At 49.4% G+C, this 20,334-nt stretch overlaps 3 protein-coding genes across 4 annotated transcripts; 2 read left to right on the top strand and 1 right to left on the bottom strand.

Annotated features, from left to right (window-relative positions):
• Positions 1-613: 613 nt before the first annotated feature.
• Positions 614-14,117, top strand: LOC100194310 (uncharacterized). 2 transcript variants are annotated; one of them, XM_023300731.2, is made up of 14 exons: positions 614-813; positions 909-1,007; positions 1,106-1,190; positions 1,332-1,401; positions 1,598-1,658; positions 1,814-1,867; positions 2,073-2,226; positions 2,366-2,462; positions 2,794-2,903; positions 3,265-3,371; positions 11,122-11,232; positions 11,326-11,500; positions 12,598-12,752; positions 13,602-14,117. In XM_023300731.2, the coding sequence occupies exons 1-12, from the start codon at positions 727-729 to the stop codon at positions 11,440-11,442; spliced, it is 1,152 nt and encodes a 383-aa protein (XP_023156499.1). In that variant the 5' UTR covers positions 614-726; the 3' UTR covers positions 11,443-11,500; positions 12,598-12,752; positions 13,602-14,117. The 2 variants fall into 2 exon arrangements, with proteins under 2 accessions (XP_023156499.1, NP_001340258.1); NM_001353329.1 differs by lacking the exons at positions 12,598-12,752; positions 13,602-14,117 and adding an exon at positions 11,872-12,140 and having other exon boundaries at positions 627-813.
• On the bottom strand, positions 11,799-14,424 carry LOC100279514 (Reticulon-like protein B9). The gene is made up of 5 exons (NM_001152513.1): positions 13,922-14,424; positions 13,615-13,795; positions 12,595-12,736; positions 12,288-12,357; positions 11,799-12,190 (listed from the first exon to the last, which is right to left on the bottom strand). Exons 1-5 carry the CDS (start codon positions 14,025-14,027, stop codon positions 12,024-12,026), a joined length of 666 nt encoding a protein of 221 aa, NP_001145985.1. The 5' UTR covers positions 14,028-14,424; the 3' UTR covers positions 11,799-12,023.
• A 287-nt stretch (positions 14,425-14,711) lies between these two features.
• On the top strand, positions 14,712-15,387 carry LOC100273085 (nonspecific lipid-transfer protein AKCS9). The gene has a single exon (NM_001147534.1). It carries the CDS (start codon positions 14,795-14,797, stop codon positions 15,095-15,097), a length of 303 nt encoding a protein of 100 aa, NP_001141006.1. The 5' UTR covers positions 14,712-14,794; the 3' UTR covers positions 15,098-15,387.
• Positions 15,388-20,334: the final 4,947 nt, after the last annotated feature.

Below are 20,334 nucleotides of genomic sequence, written 5' to 3'. Positions count from 1 at the left end.
CAACGATAGGCTCAACGGTTCGCGCAATCGTTTAAAAAAGCAACCAGAGACTACTCACAGTCCGATACCCCGCAGAAGTGACAATTTTTTCTAGGATTAAGATCTTCTTCACAAGGAAAGGGGCAACAACTAGAGTCTCATTTGGGGATATAAAAGGACTCCCTAGGCGTCCATTTAGAAGACACACAAAGTTCATACATCAAGTGATCCAATTATTTCTCTCCCTATCTTGTGTATCTCTCTATTTGTATAGATGCGAAGTTATAAGTCTTTGGAGAGAGAGAGTGAAAGCACTGCTGAGAGCAAGAGCAAGATCTTGAGCATTATTACTTTGACAGAGTGCTGTCAAGAAGACTGTAAGCAGCCGTGACGTTGTTGTAACCGTCATCAACCTAATGAAAGACTCTATCTGTCGCATTAATAGATCCGAGCAAATGGAGAAAGGAGTTAAAATAGACTTCAAGCTAAGATGTAGCTGCTCCAAAGAGGATTACGCAAACATTTTAGTCAGACTAACCCACGTAGAAATCCAACCTACCTACATCTCGATGTTCACCAAAATAAACAAGATGCTTTTTAAACATGTTCTATTTGCTTAGGTGTATTCCGGGGTCAATCGGACTACAGTGCTGTTGGAGGAAGGGAACCGGACAAATCACCCCGTCGTCTCGTCCCGTAGTCACTCGCAGAGTCGCAGTCGCAGCCCCTGCGCCCACCGGGATCGTGATGGAGAGCTGGGTCCGCGCGGTGGTGGAGGCCATCCACTCCTCTCGCTCCCAGACAGTCATCTACCTCGCCGGCGGTGCATCCCAGGTATCCGTACCAACACCTCCCACGCCCACACGCGTGATGTAATTTTGCCGTCAAATCTGTCAACTCCAACTGCTCGGCACCTCCATTCGGCGCAGGCGCTCGGTTGGCTCCTCTCCGTGCCCGGCGCTTCGGGCACCGTCCTCGAGGTCGTCGTGCCCTACTCTAGGGCCTCCATGGCGCAGCTCCTTGGCAAGGTAACGAAATCGGCACTCCCGGTCCCGAATTTACAGTCGAACAAGTGACTTTCGGATGGTTAATGGGGAAGTCGCACTAACCCTGCTTTTGTGGCCAGATGCCCCTGCAATTCACTAGCAAGCAGGCTGCAGAGGACATGGCACTGGCCGCATACAATCGAGCACTCAAGCTTTCTGGACCAGGTATTTGGTTCTTATATCTAATTTCCCAGCATTTGATCATCCAGCACATGAGTATTTAATTTGTAGAATTGCACCATTTACACCTAACATCATCTCTATCCTTGCTATAAATTTTGAAGCAATGAGTCGGAGTATGTGTAGGTCTGCAAGTTATGGGTGTTGGATTTACTGGGTCACTGGCGAGCTCACGTCCAAAACATGGTGACCACAGGTATGCCTTGCTCATAAGCTCACCCCTTCACCAGCCTAGAACAGTGGTTATGCTAGAAAATCTGACTTAGCATGTGGTTTGAGATGCGGTCATGAGAACCTGAGCACATGGTGTGTGGCACAAAATTATCATCCTTTGAGGAGTCAGTGGATCTTGATTATACACTATATAATATTGGATTATTGTTTTCAAATAGGTTTTACGTGTCAACATGGACACATAATTGTCTCAGGACATCACATGTTACCTTGTCGAAGGTACACATACCACTGCTTCTTTCTTACTCTTTAAACAGTTGCCGCTGTCTACTAATCTATTTTAATATCAGTGGGGTCGGAACTTGCAGCATTAGCAATGTTATCTAGTATTATTTAACTGTGTTGTCTCATGATACCACATTCTTTCTACCCAGGGTTTACGGAGTAGGGAGGAAGAAGACAAGGTTTCAAGCTACTTTTTGCTTAAGGTTTGTTATTATGTCTCACTAGACGCACTGCACTTGTATGTTCTCAATGGTAATATCGATCAAGTTGAACATCATAAATTCATAATCAACAAATACAAGCAACCAACCCTGATTATGTGATCATATCAGGATGCCCCCGAGTCTTATGATGATTCATTATCACTATCTAAGATAGTTCTCATTTTAAGAGTTCACCACGTTGTAGGCAATAGCAGATACCTGCAGAGTTTCTGCAACCATTCAGTCAGACATTCACAAATCTGAAATTCCAGAAGAAATCATGGAACAATTTGATGAAGATCAAGAACTCCAGCAAGTTATTAATGGGCAAGTTTGCATGAAAGTATATAATTTTGCTGGTATATTTAGCACCCACAGTTGCTCCGTTTTTCATTATAGAATTCTTCCATTTTCATTGTGAAATTAATTTGTCATGTCTTGTGGGTTCTATGTTTTTCTATAACTCCATGTTTTGAACCACACTGTTCTTCAATGTAGCTCCGGCGGAAAGTAACTTGAACAGAAAAATAATTCTGCCTGGTTCGTTCAACCCCTTGCACGATGGTCACCTTAGATTGCTAGAAGCTGCAGTAAGGTTTGATTTTTCTCCTTGTGAAGCTTGACACGAAGGTTCAAAAAATGTACTGTTGATTTCATCATGCTAAATACTAGTAAGGAAAAATAACAAAAATGGCAAAACAAGTAGTACAGTGTTAACATGGAAATAATTTGTCATTTGTCTGAGAAAGTTACTAGTTAAAGGGAGGGTTTATTATGTTTTGATAAATGATAACGGCCATTGGCTGCGCAACACTATTTTCATATCTTTGTAGCCAAATTTTAGACCTACTACATATACCTTTTTTGTTGTTTCTACATCTGAATAGTAAATTGCCTGATACCTTTCATGAAACCTTTTATTGTAGCATGTGTGATGATGGGCTTCCATTCTTTGAGATATCAGCAATTAATGCTGATAAACCTCCACTATCTATTGCAGAAATTAAGAGGCGTGTTGAGCAATTTAGAAAAGCAGGTATGGCCCAGTGTCATGTACGCTGTCAGTTATGTACCATGACTTCCATTTTTCTCTACCACTAGAACTCTAATCAGATTGTCATGCCAATCTTAGAAACATAGTTCAATTGCAGTTGCAGAGAACTAGGGTTTTCCAGAGTTTGTGCTTATGTTACTAAACTATGAAATATTGATCTGACAAATTGGGCAAACCATCTTTGGTTTTACTGAAAGTCCATTTAATTTCTCATCAGTTATCATTTACTGCTTTTGAAGGAGTAGCTTACTTTTTCTGGGATAGACATGGTTAGGAAATACCGTATCTATTTTTCTTGGGAAACTTTGTCCAGTGTTCAATGACTATGATCTTATTTCTACAGGGAAGAATGTGATTATATCTAACCAGCCATACTTCTATAAGAAAGCAGAACTTTTCCCAGGAAGCGCTTTTATAATTGGTGCAGACACTGCAGCAAGGCTTGTTAACGTAAGAAGTTTAACCCATGACAATTCTACCTACTCCTTCTGTTCCAAATTCCTAATATAAGTCGTTTTGCCTTTCTAGGTATATAGCTTTTGCTATTCGCCTAGATGTACATTATGTCTTGATAAGCTGCGTACCTAAAAAAAGCCAAAACAACTAGTAATTCGGAGGGGGGTGGGGGTGGGTACAAATTTAGTTTGTTTTATAAGATCCTGTCTTGTTTTTGTAGTTGTTTTATTAGATTAATAATCAATAAAAGGGCAGACCTTTTGATTTGGGAAATTAAGGAAGTTAGAGGAGGAAGAGGAAGTTGTTTTATATCTTGGGATAAAGTCACCACGCCTTTTGATTTGGGAGGCCTTAGAATTCTTAACCTCCTCACTATGAACTGGGCCCTGCAAATTCGATGGCTTTGGCTTCAGAAAACTGCTCCTTCCAAGCCTTGGAGTGGTTTAGATCTTAAAATTTCTCCCCAAGCCAGAGCTCTATTCCAGGTTGCGGTGTCTACCAATATTGGCAATTGTACTACAACCTTTTTTTTGGAATGATAGGTGGATTCATGGGTGCTCCATCGAGGATATAGCTCCTCTCATTACTGCTGCAGTGCCAAAGAAATATAGAGATGTAAGAGCATCTCCAAGAAAACATGTAAACCAACCCCAAAAGTGTTTTTAGAGAAAAAAAAGCGCATTTTAAGCCCTCCAACAGTTCCCTTTTTCTCTTCCCATAATCTTCGTGTCCCTCATCCCTTGTCCTTTCTCCCGCAAATTTACGCGTCATATATTGCTCCCCAATCGGTCCAATGCACGCCGCGTTTATTTTTGCCTCACGCAATGGCGGCGGGAGATGCTTGAGCAATGGCGGGAGAGCAATCTGGTGCAGCTGCTTGACGGTCATCTTGCTTGACGCGTGGAGAGCAACTGTTTGACGGTCATCTTGCATGGATGCGTGGAGAGAAATCTGGTGCAGCGGTGGCGGGAGAGCAATCTGGTACAAGCCATGGAAGCGTGGAAGTTGTCCAGAAGCACCCAGTCCACCTTGCGGTCGCTCCCGTCGCGCAGCGACATCAATGAAGGTGTAGAAGACTGGGGTTTAGATTTTTAGAGATCAGTTATTAGCATTCTGTTGTGTGGTTTATATTTTTTTTAGTTTTTTTTTTTTGCAACAATCTCCAATAGCAAGTTTTGGGGAATATTATTTTAGTAGCCTCTTGCCCTCTTGCAGTTGCTCTAAGGACTGTTCAACAGGCCCTTACCTCGTATAATTAGGTACAAGATATCCATGGAAATCTCTCTCTGGCTGGTATCGAGCAATATCTGCAGCTGTGGAAAGTTCTTGACAATTTTCAGTTACGAAATTCTAATGACAAGCATGTGTGGAGACTTAGCAGTAATGGCTTGTTTAGCTCCAAATCGGCCTACAGGGCTTTCTTCATTGGAGTTGAAACCTTCGAGCCTTTGAAAAGGATCTGGAAGAGCTGGGCAGCCCCTAAGTGTAAGGTCTTTATTTGGCTTGCTATCAACAATAAATGTTGGACAACAGACAGGTTGCAAAAGAGGTTTGGATTATCCTGAAAATTGCGCTATGTGTCTCCAAGAAGATGAAACTGTGCAGCATATCCTTAACAAATTGCGTCTTTGCAAGGCAGTTTTGGCATAATATCTTAGCTCCAATTAGGCTGTCTACTGTGGTTCCTAAGAGAAGAGATATTTGTTTTGCTGAATGGTGGAGGAAAGCATTAGCTAAGATTCCTAAAAGCAAAATAAAGGGCTTTAATAGTGTTGTCATCCTTGGAGCTTGGAGTCTTTGGAAGCATAGACATATGTGTATTTTTGATGGAGCTTGGCGCCCTGCCTTACTTCCTTAGAGACTGGGTTCAGAGAGGAACTGCAGCTTTGGTTTTTGGCAGGTGCCAATAACTTGCGTACTCTTTTTGATCCTGGTTAGAGGAAGGTTTTTATCCTCTTTATTTGTTGTGGGGTTGGAGTGGTGGGTGCGTCTGGTGTGCGTATGTTGTGTGAGTCTGGTGTGTGTTGGAGTATTTTTCTATTTTGTTTCAGGCCCCAGGCCTTTTCCCCTCTTCTTTTAATATAATGATACACAACTGCGTATTCGAGAAAATAAAAATAAAAATAAAAATAAAAATAAAAGGGAAGACCTTGTCATGTACGGCATCCCCTACTCCAGGCGACGTCGCGCCCGCGACATACGCAGGGCGGCCGAGCGTGCAGCACAGGAGGCGGCTGCCCAAACCAACTAGCCGCAGGATTAGGCAAAAGAAGATATCTAGCCTATTATTTAGGAGGAGATTACTCCTTTCTGTTAGAGGTTATCTAGCCTATTATTTAGGAAAGGATTAACCTTTCTGTTTCAGCCGTGGGCTATATATACATGTAATCAGCACTTGAGAAAAGGAAGGAAAAACAATTACCCATCTCTCTCTCTATCTACTCTCAAGCCCAGCCGCCGTAAGGGGCATAACCTTCGGTCCTGGAAGACACGGCAGGAGACTACGAACTCCGTAGTCGAGGGCCGCCTACCCTTGATCAATACGCCCTTGACATCTGGTATCAGCGATCCAGCCGATCCTCCACCTACTCACCAGCCGCCGCCAGCCCTAGACAACCGCCCAACCCACCCTCGCCGACCTCTTCATCTGAATCCGCAACCAGCCCAGCAGCCACCATGTCTGAGCCGTCTATCGCCGACGTGCTGGACATGCTCAGGACCATGACCTCAGAGATGCAGACCCTCAAGTCCGACATGGCAGCCATGAAGGACAGGACTGCGTCAGCGTCTGGCACCGTTGAGAGCAACCAGACAGACAGGCCCCGCGATCACGACTTCTTCCCGAGCCATAAGAAGTGGGACTTTCCCCGCTTCGACGGCACCGTCGATCCAATGCTCTTCCTCAACAAGTGTGAAGCCTACTTCCGCCAACATCGCACCATGGCGGAGGAGCGCGTGCGCATGGCGTCCTATCACATGGACGAGGTCGCGCAACTATGGTATATCCAGCTTCAGGACGATGAGGGCACCCCATCGTGGGGACATTTCAAAGATCTCCTGAACCTCCGGTTCGGGCCCCCACTCCGGTCTGCCCCGATGTTCGAACTCGCCGACTGCCGACGCACCGGAACCGTGGAAGAGTACGCCAGCCGATTCCAGGCCCTTCTACCTCGCGCCGGTCGGCTTGAAGAGGCGCAGCGTGTCCAGCTCTTCACCGGGGGCCTTCTACCGCCGCTCAGCCACGCCGTCCGTATCCACCACCCAGAGACACTCGCGGCGGCCATAAGCTTGGCTCGCCAAGTGGAGCTGATGGAGAGCGACCGGCCGGTACAGCAACCACCGCGGCCAGCACCGCGCGGTCACCCGGGCCCTGCACAGCGGGCTGCCCTGCCGGCAACAGCGCCGCTCCTGGCGCTCCCTGCCCCTCCAGCGGCCGCCCAGCAGGGCCGCGGCGAGAACGACCAGAGGCGTCTCACACCGGAGGAGATGGCAGAACGACGACGCCTAGGGTTGTGCTTCAATTGCAATGAGAAGTTCACCCGTGGCCACAACAGATTCTGCCGCCGCCTTTTCTTCCTCAATGGTGTGGAGATCGATGACGTCGCACGGGACGACAACGCAGCAGTGGAGGATCCCGGCGACAAGGAGGCGCCCGTGTTCGCTGTATGGGCCGCACCAGGGGCGCCCACCGAGGAATCGCCGTGTTTCTCCCTCTCCGCTCTCGCCGGGGTCCGCTTCATCGACACCCTCCAGATCGGCGTCACCATCGGCAGCGTCCGATTCTCCGCGCTCTTGGACTCGGGCTCCTCACACAGCTTCATCTCGGAGTCCGCAGCGCGCCGCACTGGGCTCCCTATCTCCGCCCGGCCACGCATGACGGCAACGGTGGCTAACGGCGAGCGAATCACCTGCCCAGGCGTCTTGCACCACGTCACGTTCTCCGTCCAGGGCGACGTGTTCAGCACCGATCTCTTCGTCATGCCGCTGGCTGGGTATGATGTCGTTCTGGGCGCCCAGTGGCTCGGCACGCTCGGGCCGGTGACGTGGGATTTCAAGCGCCGCACCATGTCCTTCATAATGCAGGGGCGCCCGATCTGCTGGCCATGCGCCCAGGGCGCCATCGCGGCGGCCATCTGCTCCACCACGGCCTCCGCGTCCCTCCTCGACGAGCTGCTGCACTCCTTCGACCCCGTCTTCGCCGAGCCTCAGGGACTGCCTCCACCGCGCTCTCGCGACCACCGCATCACTCTCCAACCAGGTGCCCAGGCCGTCGCCGTGCGGCCGTACCGCTACCCCGCGACTCACAAGGACGAGCTGGAACGCCAGTGCACAACGATGCTCTCCCAGGGGCTCATCCGCCGGAGTTCCTCGGCGTTCTCTTCTCCCGTTCTGTTGGTCAAGAAGCCTGATGGCTCGTGGCGGTTCTGCGTCGACTACCGTGCCCTGAACGCCATCACCATCAAGGATGCCTTTCCCATTCCAGTCGTCGACGAGCTGCTCGACGAGCTCCACGGCGCCAAATTCTTCTCCAAGCTGGACCTCCGCTCGGGCTATCATCAAGTCCGCATGCGTCCCGACGACATCGCCAAAACGGCGTTCCGCACGCACGATGGGCTATATGAGTTCCTCGTCATGCCATTCGGCCTGTGCAACGCTCCGGCGACATTCCAAGCACTCATGAACGACGTTCTGCGTCCCTTCCTCCGTCGGTTCGTACTGGTGTTTTTTGACGACATTTTGATCTACAGCTGCTCTTGGGCCGACCACCTCCGACACCTCCGAGCCGTCCTCACCGTGCTGCAGCAACACCAGCTGTTCGTCAAGCGCTCCAAGTGTGCGTTTGGGGTGTCGTCCATCACCTACCTCGGCCACGTCATCTCCGATACCGGCGTCGCCATGGATCCCGCCAAGGTGCAGGCGGTGGCCGACTGGCCCCAACCGCGTTCCGCCCGCGCGGTCCGCGGGTTCTTGGGCCTTGCGGGCTATTACCGCAAGTTCGTCCACGACTACGGCGCCATCGCAGCACCCCTAACGGCGCTCCTGAAAAAGGAGGGGTTCTCCTGGACTGAGGACGCAGCGGCAGCATTCACAGCCCTCAAGACCGCTGTCACCTCGGCCCCGGTCTTGGCGCTTCCGGATTTCACACGGCCTTTTGTTGTCGAGTGTGACGCTTCTACGCACGGATTCGGGGCGGTGCTGCTCCAAGACAAGCACCCCATCGCTTTCTTCAGCCGCCCCGTCGCGCCACGCCATCGCTCCCTCGCTGCATATGAGCGAGAACTCATCGGGCTCGTGCACGCCATACGCCACTGGCGCCCATACCTGTGGGGACGGCGCTTCGCGGTCCGGACAGACCACTACAGCTTGAAGTTCCTCCTCGACCAACGCCTCGCGACAATTCCGCAACATCATTGGGTCGGGAAACTTCTCGGCTTCGACTTCGAGGTGGAATACAAGCCGGGCGCCCAGAACACCGTCGCAGACGCGCTGTCCCGCCGGGACACACCTGACGGCGTAGTACTCACCATCTCGGGCCCGTGTTTCGACTACATCGAGCGGCTACGCCAGGCACACGCTCTCGACCCTGGCCTCGTCGCCATCCGGGAGGAGCTGGCCGCGGGTACCCGTACAGCCCCGTGGGGCCTCGTCGACGGGCTGGTCACCTATGATGGTCGGCTGTACATCCCTCCAACCACGCCACTCCTGCTGGAGATCGTGGCCGCGGTGCACGGGGATGGACATGAGGGCATGCAGCGCACTCTCCACCGACTCCGGCGCGACTTCCACTTTTCCGACATGCGTCGCGTCGTCCAGGACTTCGTCCGCGCTTGCCCTACGTGCCAACGCTTCAAGACGGAGCATCTGCAACCGGCGGGTCTTCTTCTTCCACTACCCGTGCCGACTGGAGTGTGGACTGACATCGGGCTGGACTTCATCGAGGCTCTGCCCCGGGTCAAAGGAAAATCCGTCATCCTAACGGTGGTGGATCGCTTCAGCAAGTACTGCCATTTCATCCCCTTAGCTCACCCGTACTCTTCTGAGTCTGTGGCACAGGCGTTCTTCACCGACATTGTACGCCTCCACGGGATGCCGCAATCCATGGTTTCTGATCGCGATCCGGTGTTCACCTCCACGTTCTGGAGGGAGCTGATGCGGCTCATGGGCGCCAAGCTACATATGACCACGGCGTTCCATCCGCAGTCCGATGGACAGTCAGAGGCTGCCAACCGCGTCATCACCATGTACCTCCGTTGTTTCTCCGGCGACCGGCCGCGGGACTGGTTGCGGTGGCTGCCTTGGGCAGAATATACATACAACACAGCGTACCAGTCTTCTCTACAGGAGACACCATTTCGGGTGGTATACGGCCGCGACCCGCCCACCATCAGATCATATGAAGTAGGGGACACGCGCGTGGCTGCTGTGGCCCAAACAATGGCCGAACGTGAAGAATTCTTGGCCGACGTCCGTCACCGCCTAGAGCAGGCCCAGGCAATCCAGAAGCGCTACTACGACAAAGCTCACCGCCAGGTCTCCTATGCCGTTGGGGACTGGGTGCTCCTCCGACTCCGTCAGCGGCCGGTGGCTTCCATTTCTCAGGCGCCGAGGAGCAAGCTTCAGCCCCGCTTCTTTGGGCCGTACCGAGTCACCGAGCTCATCAATGAGGTGGCTGTACGTCTCGAGTTGCCTCCACGCGCCAAGCTTCATGATGTGTTCCATGTCGGCCTCCTCAAGAAATGGGTGGGCGAGCCTCCCGCGACACCACCACCGTTACCCGCTGTTCATCATGGAGCCATCGACCCTGAGCCGGAACGTGCTGTACGCACTCGCATCGCTCGCGGGGTTCGACAGGTGCTCATCCGCTGGAAGGGAGAACCTGTAGCTTCCTCCACATGGGAAGATCTCGACGCCTTCGCCGCCAAGTACCCAGCGTTCCAGCTCGAGGACGAGCTGGAGATCGAGGGGGGGAGAGATGTCATGTACGGCATCCCCTACTCCAGGCGACGTCGCGCCCGCGACATACGCAGGGCGGCCGAGCGTGCAGCACAGGAGGCGGCTGCCCAAACCAACTAGCCGCAAGATTAGGCAAAAGAAGATATCTAGCCTATTATTTAGGAGGAGATTACTCCTTTCTGTTAGAGGTTATCTAGCCTATTATTTAGGAAAGGATTAACCTTTCTGTTTCAGCCGTGGGCTATATATACATGTAATCAGCACTTGAGAAAAGGAAGGAAAAACAATTACCCATCTCTCTCTCTATCTACTCTCAAGCCCAGCCGCCGTAAGGGGCATAACCTTCGGTCCTGGAAGACACGGCAGGAGACTACGAACTCCGTAGTCGAGGGCCGCCTACCCTTGATCAATACGCCCTTGACAACCTAGTGCCACAGGCTTCCACATGGGTGAGGTCTAGGGAAGGGATAAACCGAGACAAGCCTTCTCCTGCAAATGCGGAGAGGCTGCTTTGAACCCATGACCTGGGGACTTTAGACAACTCTCACCACTGCACTAGGCCTGCCCTTCTAGATTAATCAATAATGCATTATCAAGATTAATGATCTATAATTCAGCACAATAGCTATTTGCAGTTTCTTCCATCTTTATGGCGTCTTATCAGCGTTTTTTTTTACTTTTGAGCATATTATGGTATTGCGTTCGCTAACAAAGTTTACTCATTGCAGCATAAGTAAATTGACAGTTGGATATTTTTGTTGTCTAACTGAACTAAGCTTGCTCATTGCAGCCTAAGTACTATGGAGGAGATTACAACAGAATGCTGGAGATACTTCTCGAATGTAAGAGCATAGGGACTACTTTTCTTGTTGGTGGTCGAAAGATTGAAGGAGATTTCAAGGTATGTGTTAGCATCAATGCTTTCTTTACACACATTTGAGAAAGAAAGAAAATAAAAGAGGTCATCTGATACTATATATGGTATTTGTCCAAGGTCCTTGAGAACTTAGACATTCCAGAAGAGCTGAGAGAAATGTTCATTTCTATTCCGGAGGAAAAGTTTCGCATAGATATTTCATCTACTGAAATAAGAAAGAGCCAAGGGCTCTGATGTATCAAGTGGTCGTATTCTACAGCAGATTTGGGATGATTCTCCACGACTATAGAAGGTACAAATGAATCTTTTCAAATAGCTCGTGCGATGCTTAATCCCCGAGGAATCCACATGTATATTAGTAAAACACATAGCACTAGCATTTTACATATGAGAAGACATTGAATGATGAATACCATGTTAATCCTCTATTTTTTTCCATAGACAATCAGGCAATGTTAGCTAGTTTTCTTGATGAGCCCATATTGGATACTTTTTATATGTGTTGTACACTTGTACTTAAATCCGTGGTATCACAATTGAAAGAGAAATCAGTAAATCACCATTCAATTCTCGATAACATATGCTTTGTTGAGATTACAACATTAGTGTCCATTTCATATTGATTGTTGAAATCCTGAAAATATGCTTGTAACACATTGCTAGGTACATTTGGATGCTAGCAGTCAAGTCTGAATTCTCCAAGCTTACTTTTTCACATTTGTGGGGTTGTATTCACGCATTCTATTGCAGATTATGATAGGTCCATTCATGCATCCTTGCAAAGGAACTGTTGATGTATTCTCAGGGAGAATATTTTATTTAACTTTTGTCTTGACTGGGCCCCTTGGTATTTTGTTCAGCAAATTGGAATCAATCCTCTTGTAGAACCTCTTGATGTCTTCACTACCCCTTGCGGCTAGGTGGTCAACCTCTGTCTCATATCTTTGGTACAACGCTGGCAAAGTGTGGGCGCAGAGAAATCCTGTGGATGAAATATAAGAATTGTTAAATGTATGTCATAACTGCTTTATATATTGTCTTGCCTTGTTATAAAAGTCACAATTTTCTGCGCTACTCACCAAGATATAGAAGACTTGTGAAGCTGTAAGAACTTACAACCTCTGACACTATTAGCAGTGACAAGACCACCTTAGAATCAGAAACAGAACATTGTTAGCGCAAGACTACAACATCGTAGATTTCCAAGAACTCTATTAGATTGTTGAATAGCATCAAAGTAATGGCATAGCCGTTCAGTGCTTTGGGATGTTCAAGTTTAACTTAAATTCCAAGAATCACACATGTCAGATCTTTGCAGTGTTCTCTATCTTCGCACTGTAACAATTGCCACATGATTTTCTCATAAACGTAGCAAAGTAAATGTACCAGGAGGAATTTCTTCAGATCCTTCCCGCATGCAATGTCATAAAGAGCAGACACGGTGTGTGCCAGTTTGTAATGGATGATCTGTGCTATTTGTCGGAAGGCATGCTCAGAGATGATCACTTCTGGGATCCTTGGAGGAGCTCTGCAACGCAAAACTGGTTAGTTGAATTATGTTCCTTGTGGCTTTGTGTCATTTGAAATTTCTTTAAGAGCATATCTAGCATACTACCTAAACAGAATATTTAGTATTTGGATAGTGGAGAGAAAGAAACATACCCTAGCAGACTACCTAATAGGTCTTCCAAATTTATTAGAGGGTGTTTAAATGCATTAGAGCTAATAGTTAGTTAGTTAAAAAATTGCTAGTGGGATTAACTAGCTAACTATTAGTTAATTTGCTAAAAGTAGCTAATAACTGAAATGTTATCTTGACTATTTAGATGTCTTCAGCTAATTTTAACACTATTTCTCTCCCTTTCCCTGCTTTTCTCCCTCCACCAACACGTGACTACCAAAACAAATTCTCCATGCCATTTCTTCTGGTTTCTTTCCGACGCTCTCTCGCACAAGTTCCATGGGGTGACTGTGACTCCTCTCCCCGGCGCGTAGCCCCCTCCCTTGTGCGTGGCCCTCCCTGGTGTGTGGCCCTCTCCGACAGTGCCGTACCCCGGCTTCTCTCCCTATCCCGTTCCTCCACGACCATCTCTGGGTCTGAGGGGTCAGATGGTGCTGACGGCTTTCTCCCGTCCCCCGTGGGCTCTTCCCCCCAGTCTGCGGTGGTCTCCTCCCTCCTATCCTCCATCGGCTCTTCCCGGAAAAGTAGAGAGGATGATACGTGGCTGTGGCTCTCACATATCATTCTGCTAGAATGGATTTGAGAGGCCAGTTTTTAGGTAGTGCTGCTGGTGAGTAGTATCAAAGTACAAGCCTGGTTTAGATAATAAAATAATAAAAGAACGAGCCTGTTTTAGGCAGCATCCTGTAATTTTTTTTCTCTCGTGTAAAAGGGAAGTCTCGTACATGTTCAAGAGGGGCGCAGCATTCGACCAGATGAAGACGACGAGCATGGCCAGGATGGCTATCTGGCAAACGAGCGGTACAATGCTGTACTCAACTACCTCGAACAGGTACCATACCAACGTGGCCCCAGCGAGCAGGCCTGCAGACAAATTCCTGTCCTTCCACAGCAAGATGTCCGCGGCTGCGAGAGGCACAGATAACAACGGGGGTCCATGAGTAAACCGGGCCATGACGCACGCAGATGGCGTCGCCTAGCTAATAGTTTCCCAGAAAGAACAAGAACAGCAGAGAGCAGCAGCGTACGTACCTCGCCCTCCACCGAGAAGCTGATGAATCGGCTTGCGCCTGCTATGGCCGCCGCCGCCGCCCACCCCTCGTCCGTTGCCATGATCGCTTGGAAAATTAGGGTGCATGATGTCTATGTGAGTTCGGGGGCGTATAAGCTGTTATATATCTCGGTTCACCTGATCGATCGGTCTGTTGCAGAAAGCACTGTCTTTATATATATGCGCCCAAAATGCCGTGGCATAATCGTCGATATCATATCTCGCTCAGGGGGCATAGGCCGTGAAGAAAAGGATAGCTTCATGTGTAGGAATTGAAGAATCCGTGGCTGGCAAGTGTATGTTGCTCCAACAGATACTTTGCCTCAGGAATGGGGGGAACTAGTTGTTAGGGACAAGAAGCTATGCTTATTTTTCTTATAGAAGTTTGCCATAATATCTACCGTGTCGATATCTTCAAAATCAGAAAGATCGAGCTGCTGGCTCTGGCTTCCTATTCGGGAATAGTACAGGATCATGACGTAACCATGTGTTGAACTGAAAAAAAAACTCAACAATACGTTCGCAGGATGAGCACGTACCTCCCTGTTAGAATCATAGTGATGACTGATGAGAAAGCATCAAATGGAGAGCCCTTTCACCGGGCGTGCAGCGTGCTTCACCTAACCTAACGGACACTGCTGGGCTCGCTCGACATGCTTACGCCGTGACTCACCTCACCTTCCGCCGGGCTAATAATCCATACCATAGCACACAACTAACCGGCGCCTACAAAAAAACCTCCTGACGACGCTCGTACGTGGCCTCCCACTGCACCCAGTCCACTCGCAGTCGCAGCTAGTCCGGTCCCCGGTCCGACCTATCCCAGTGACACCATCTATCGTCGGTCGGGGACGATGAGGCCGGCCGCGCTCTTCCTCGCCGCGGTGCTGGCCAGCGTCGTCCTCCTCCTCGCCGCCGGCCGCGCCGCGGGCGACTTCTCGGCCCTGGCGCCGTGCGATGTGACGCAGCTGACCCCCTGCGCGAGCGCGTTCGCGGGGAAGGCGTCGCCCACGGCCGCCTGCTGCGCCAAGCTCCTGTCCCACGGGCCCGGCTGCCTGTGCCGGTACAAGGACGACGCCAGCCTGAAGCGCCTCGTCGACGCCAGGCACAAGCGCAGGGTGTTCACCGCGTGCAAGGTGCCCGTCCCGAGTTGCTAGCCGTACTCCTAGTCCTCCAAGCTCATCCGTCGGCCGTCGGCGCAAGCAGCCACGCACGGCGAAGAAATAAGATGGACGGAGGAGAGAGGGGAATTGTTCGCCGTGGTCTGTGGTGTCCGGCCAAGGATTTGGCTGGTTAGATTTGTTCGCTTCTTCACTGTCTCGCACAAAAAACCAGCTCGTGGGAGGTAGTGTGTTTGTGTTGGATTGCGTTAGTTCGAAGTTCGAACTCATGTCGCCAATTTTCCATGCATTGCGAAATAAAAATCACCACACCATCGTCGCTAAAGAAAACATACCGACGTCATGCGCATCAAGCCGTTCTGAGTTCAGAAACTCCAAGCTGCCATGTGAATCGAGGGCCCTAAACCCCTTCAAATACCCTACCACCCCTATCTTCTGACGACCTGTTGAAGCACTATTTGTGACACCGAGCACAGCCGAACGGTCCAGCTTTGAGGTCCGGACGGTACGTCCACAAGTACGTACGGTCCGCGAATAGACCAGATTAGACGGTTAAACTCTTATCTCCTTGCGTGTTTAGTCCTTTAATCCCGCGGTAGCTGTTGAACAACGTCTAGGAACGGGTCAGACCCACTTATATATTTGAAGGGGTACGACCCATTAAACAACCAACAATCGATCAAACAATCAATATATCTTCAGTTCTTTACATTTTGCCATACGAGTAGATAGTAACATAGATTTCTCCCTCTAATCTTCACCTCTCTTAGGCTTCACATCGTTTAGAAGTGTTTTGGGTGGCTTGACGATCACAATACAAACCATATGATATCTCCTCCTTGATAGGGTCACTCTCGGGAGCGAGATCCAGGTATTGTTGCGCACGCGCGGCGGCGCGGACGTCCGGCCACTAGACGTGGATGTCCAGCCACTAGGCGCGGACCGTCCGGCTCGTCTGACATAAAACCTGGCCTCTGTGCCAGATCGCGGACCGTCCGCGCTTCCGCAGAGAGCACCATCATCGATACTCATCGTAGTGATTGGCGTCTGGATCGGCGCCAACACGACCCAACCCATTCTCCAGTCGGGATAGCAGCAACACAAGCAGCACTGCCCCGGCAGCAACGAATCAACCATGAGGCTTTACGCGCACTACCAGACTCGCGTTTTTGCCGAGTGTCTCAGACACTCGGCAAGGGTCATTTTACAGTCGGCAAAGACTTTGCCGAGTGTTATACTCAGCAAAGAATACTCGTCAAACATTTGCTACGATGGTGTGCGGTGCAACTTCTACTCCTTTTAGCTGTGTTCGCTACGATGGTGTGCGAGACGTTGAGGACAACTAGGGCTGGAAACGAGCTGACCCTGGCTCGGCTCGGTCATGTTGCGAGCCTGACCGAGAGACTTGGCTCGGTAACGGCTCACGAGCCTTACACTAAATCATGTTTAAATCATGTTTAGAGTATAATATATATATATATATATATATATTATAAGATAAAAAATCATGTATAATATATTTTTAGACTACAATATAAGTGTATCACGTATCAAGTTAAAAAAATTCAATAAAATAGTTCAAACATAATAATAATACGGTATAATAGTATACTTGATGTTGTTAGTTCGGCTCGCGAGATGAACCGAATCGACTGGTTCGTTTTGGCTCGCGAGCTGGCTCGAGCCTCATCGAGCCCGAGCCCTCTCGTCGAGCCCAAGCCAAATTTCCACCCCTAAGCACAGCGCCGCCGAGGTGCGACCCGCTGGCGCTACGCACGTGTGTTCCGGCGTTCATCCAAGGCGTGGGCGCGCGGCCCCGTCAGGCTCCGGCGGCAGAAGATGTGCCTGTGCAGGTGCACCAAGAACCACGGGCTGCGTCGGTACATCAGCACTCGGGATGGCAAGAGGATTGCACACGCTTGTCACGTTCGTCTCCAGGGATTCAGGTGCTAGGTTTGCGGCCCCTCTTTCGTTTGTATCAAATGCCATGAGATGCGATGCGAGTATGCGACGTAGTCCAGTGTGGCTTGGTGCACGAGCAAGAGGCTCGGCTCGGCCTTTCTATGAGCAAGTGGCTTAGAAGGGTATTTCAGGTTTTCTAACGTGTATTTTATGTGTTCTAAACCTGTTTAGTTTATAGAACCAAACAAATAGATATTAAAATTTAGTCTTGGGATTAAAGTTTAGTCTTAGATAGGACTGAAAAAAATACTCGTGTATTGTGAGCTTGCTCGACTCGTCGTGAGCTCAACTTGGCTCGACTCGGCTCATTTTAATTTTATCACAAGGTAAGCTAGCATCTCAACTCGGTTTGTTAACAAGCAAGCTCACAAGCTCGAACAAGCAACTATTTGTTTTTTTAAGCTTAAATTACTATAGGGAGGGCCTACATTATTTTTTATTGCTTAGTCAAAGTAAAAATATATAAAAAAACAATTACAGGAAAGTAAACGAAAATTACAATACAGAGCACTGAATCCAGGTCCTAATTTTATCCCCTATCTCTGGTTTGACTCGGTGACACAATAGACTCATTTCTGTTTTGAACATTTCCCGACATTCATCCACCATGGGCGGGATCTCAATGAACACCCAATTATTTCTGCTTTTCCAAATGCACCAGGTTAAAAGGATGATAGTTTCTAGTCTCCATGGGTCCTACCATCGTCTTCTAATCCTCAAAATGGTGTTGATTAAGTCAGTTGTTCTTGGCGGGGAGATTCCTATTAAGAGCCAACATCTCCTAGCAAAGCTGCATCTGAAAAAAAGATGAAGGACTGTCTCTTCGGCTTGTAAGATACAGTTGTCACAGGTGTATGAATCCAGCGGCATAGCTCGCTGTCTGAGGAGTGCCCGGGTATTTAGTCTGTCTTTAAGTGAAAGGGAAATGTGCCTTTGGGCCATTTCTAAGTGTTTTGGTGATTTATTGTCCAACACAAGTGCCTAAGTGTAAAAAGGTGGACAAAGTACAAATCAAGAATTAAGGTATGTTTCTCAGACTTAGTACATTGTTTTATGGACTAATGTATTGTGTCTAAGTGCTGGAAACAGGAAAAATCCAATTGGAAATGTCTTGGCTCGAGCAGCCAAGAATCTGCTGAGTCTGGGAGCACCGGACTGTCCGGTGGGTCACCGCACTGTCCGGTGGTGCACCGGACAGTGTCCGGTGCGCCAGGCTGACTCGGCGTGAAGTGGCCGCTCTCGGGAATTCGCCGACGGCGTACGACTAAAATTCACCGGACTGTCCGGTGTGCACCGGACTGTCCGGTGAGCCAACGGTCGGTCGCGGAATCTGCGCGCGACACGTGGCCGGGCCAACGGTCGGAAGGGGGCACCGGACTGTCCGGTGTGCACCGGACATGTCCGGTGCGCCAACGGCTCCCAGATCTGCAACGGTCGGCTGCACCATTTTAGGAAGGAAATCGGGCACCGGACAGTGTCCGGTGTGCACCGGACTGTCCGGTGCACCCGACGACAGAAGGCAAGGATGGCCTTCCAGATTTGCGCTCAACGGCTCCTAGCTGCCTTGGGGCTATAAAAGGGACCCCTAGGCGCATGGAGGATACACCAAGCATTCCTACAACATTCCTAAGCACCAAGACATCGATTCCGCGCATTTGGTTCATTGTGATAGCATCTAGAGCTCTTGTTGAGTTGTGAACTCATTGAGTTGTGTTGCGAGCTCTTGTTGCGACTTGTGTGCGTGCTGTTGCTCTGATTTTGAGTCTTGTGTGCGTTGCTAGTCCCTCCCTTACTCCGTATTTCTTTGTGAATCTCAAGTGTAAGGGCGAGAGGCTCCAAGTTGTGGAGATTCCTCGCAAACGGGATATTGAAAGGCAAAGCAAAACACTGTGGTATTCAAGTTGGTCTTTGGACCGCTTGAGAGGGGTTGATTGCAACCCTCGTCCGTTGGGACGCCACAACGTGGAGTAGGCAAGCGTTGGTCTTGGCCGAACCACGGGATAAACCACTGTGTCATCTCTGTGTTTGATCTCTTGTGGTATTGTGTTTTGTTGAGACTCCTCTCTAGCCACTTGGCGATTATTGTGCTAACACTTAACAAGTTTTTGTGGCTATAAGTTTAAGTTTCACAGGATCACCTATTCACCCCCCCCCTCTAGGTGCTCTCAATTGGTATCGGAGCCATTCTCTTCAAGAAGAGGGACTAACCGCCCGAAGAGATGGATCCTAAGGGCAAGGGGATAGTGATCAACGATAAGGAGAAGGAGTCCTTCGTCAACGAGCCCAAAGATGACAAGCCTATCGACTCCGACTCTGGTCATAGACGAAAGGAAGGGAAGAAGAAGAAGACAAGGCGCATCAAGGAGATCGTCTACTACGACGACAGCGATGAGTCTACTTCTTCCCAAAAGGACGACGACCACAACGACTTCGAGAGAAGGAAACCGGTTAATTCGAACTTTTCCTTTGACTACTCTCGTATTCCGCAAAGTTCAAATTCACATTTGCTCTCCATTCCACTCGGCAAGCCCCCACACTTTGATGGAGAGGACTACGGATTTTGGAGCCACAAAATGCGTAGTCACCTATTCTCTCTCCATCCTAGTATATGGGAGATTGTAGATAGTGGAATGCACTTTGATAGTTCGGATAGTCCTATATTCATTAATGAGCAAATCCATAAGAATGCACAAGCTACTACTGTTCTTCTAGCTTCATTGTGCAGGGATGAATATAACAAAGTGAGCGGCTTGGATAACGCCAAGCAGATCTGGGACACCCTCAAGATTTCTCATGAGGGAAATGACGTTACCTTGCTCACCAAAATGGAGTTGGTAGAGGGCGAGCTTGGACGGTTCGCGATGATAAGGGGCGAGGAGCCAACCCAAACATACAACCGGCTCAAGACCCTTATCAACAAAATAAGGAGCTACGGGAGCACGCGATGGACGGACCACGACGTCGTCCGCCTAATGCTAAGGTCATTTACCGTTCTTGATCCTCATTTGGTGAACAATATACGTGAAAATCCCAGGTACACCAAGATGTCGCCCGAAGAAGTTCTTGGGAAGTTCGTAAGCGGGCGAATGATGATCAAGGAGGCAAGATACGTGGACGACGCGTTGAACGGTCCTATTCATGAGCCTCAACCCATTGCTCTCAAGGCAACAAGGAGCAAGGAGGCACTACCAAGCAAGGTGGCGCAAGTTGAGGCGGCTGGGCTCAATGATGAGGAGATGGCCCTCATCATTAAGCGCTTCAAGACGGCGCTTAAAGGTCGCAAGGGGTAGCCAAGCAAGACCAAAGCCAAG

Source organism: Zea mays, chromosome 8, assembly GCF_902167145.1.
Source record: "Zea mays cultivar B73 chromosome 8, Zm-B73-REFERENCE-NAM-5.0, whole genome shotgun sequence".
NCBI classification, from domain to species: Eukaryota; Viridiplantae; Streptophyta; class Magnoliopsida; order Poales; family Poaceae; genus Zea; species Zea mays.
Note: the sequence above shows the minus strand (reverse complement) of the source record. Positions and strands in the feature narration are given on the sequence as shown.

Bases quoted from the DNA above. Each gene is read 5' to 3' on its own strand.
- LOC100194310 (XM_023300731.2), top strand. From the start codon at position 727: ATGGAGAGCTGGGTCCGCGCGGTGGTGGAGGCCATCCACTCCTCTCGC. The intron at 814-908 runs GTATCCGTACCA...CATTCGGCGCAG, and splicing joins TCGCCGGCGGTGCATCCCAG to GCGCTCGGTTGGCTCCTCTC. The intron at 1,659-1,813 runs GTACACATACCA...CTTTCTACCCAG, and splicing joins CACATGTTACCTTGTCGAAG to GGTTTACGGAGTAGGGAGGA.
- LOC100279514 (NM_001152513.1), bottom strand. From the start codon at position 14,027: ATGCACCCTAATTTTCCAAGCGATCATGGCAACGGACGAGGGGTGGGC. The intron at 13,796-13,921 runs GTACGTACGCTG...TGCCTCTCGCAG, and splicing joins GCTTCTCGGTGGAGGGCGAG to CCGCGGACATCTTGCTGTGG. The intron at 12,737-13,614 runs GTACGAGACTTC...TTTGCGTTGCAG, and splicing joins GCTGCGCCCCTCTTGAACAT to AGCTCCTCCAAGGATCCCAG.
- LOC100273085 (NM_001147534.1), top strand. From the start codon at position 14,795: ATGAGGCCGGCCGCGCTCTTCCTCGCCGCGGTGCTGGCCAGCGTCGTC.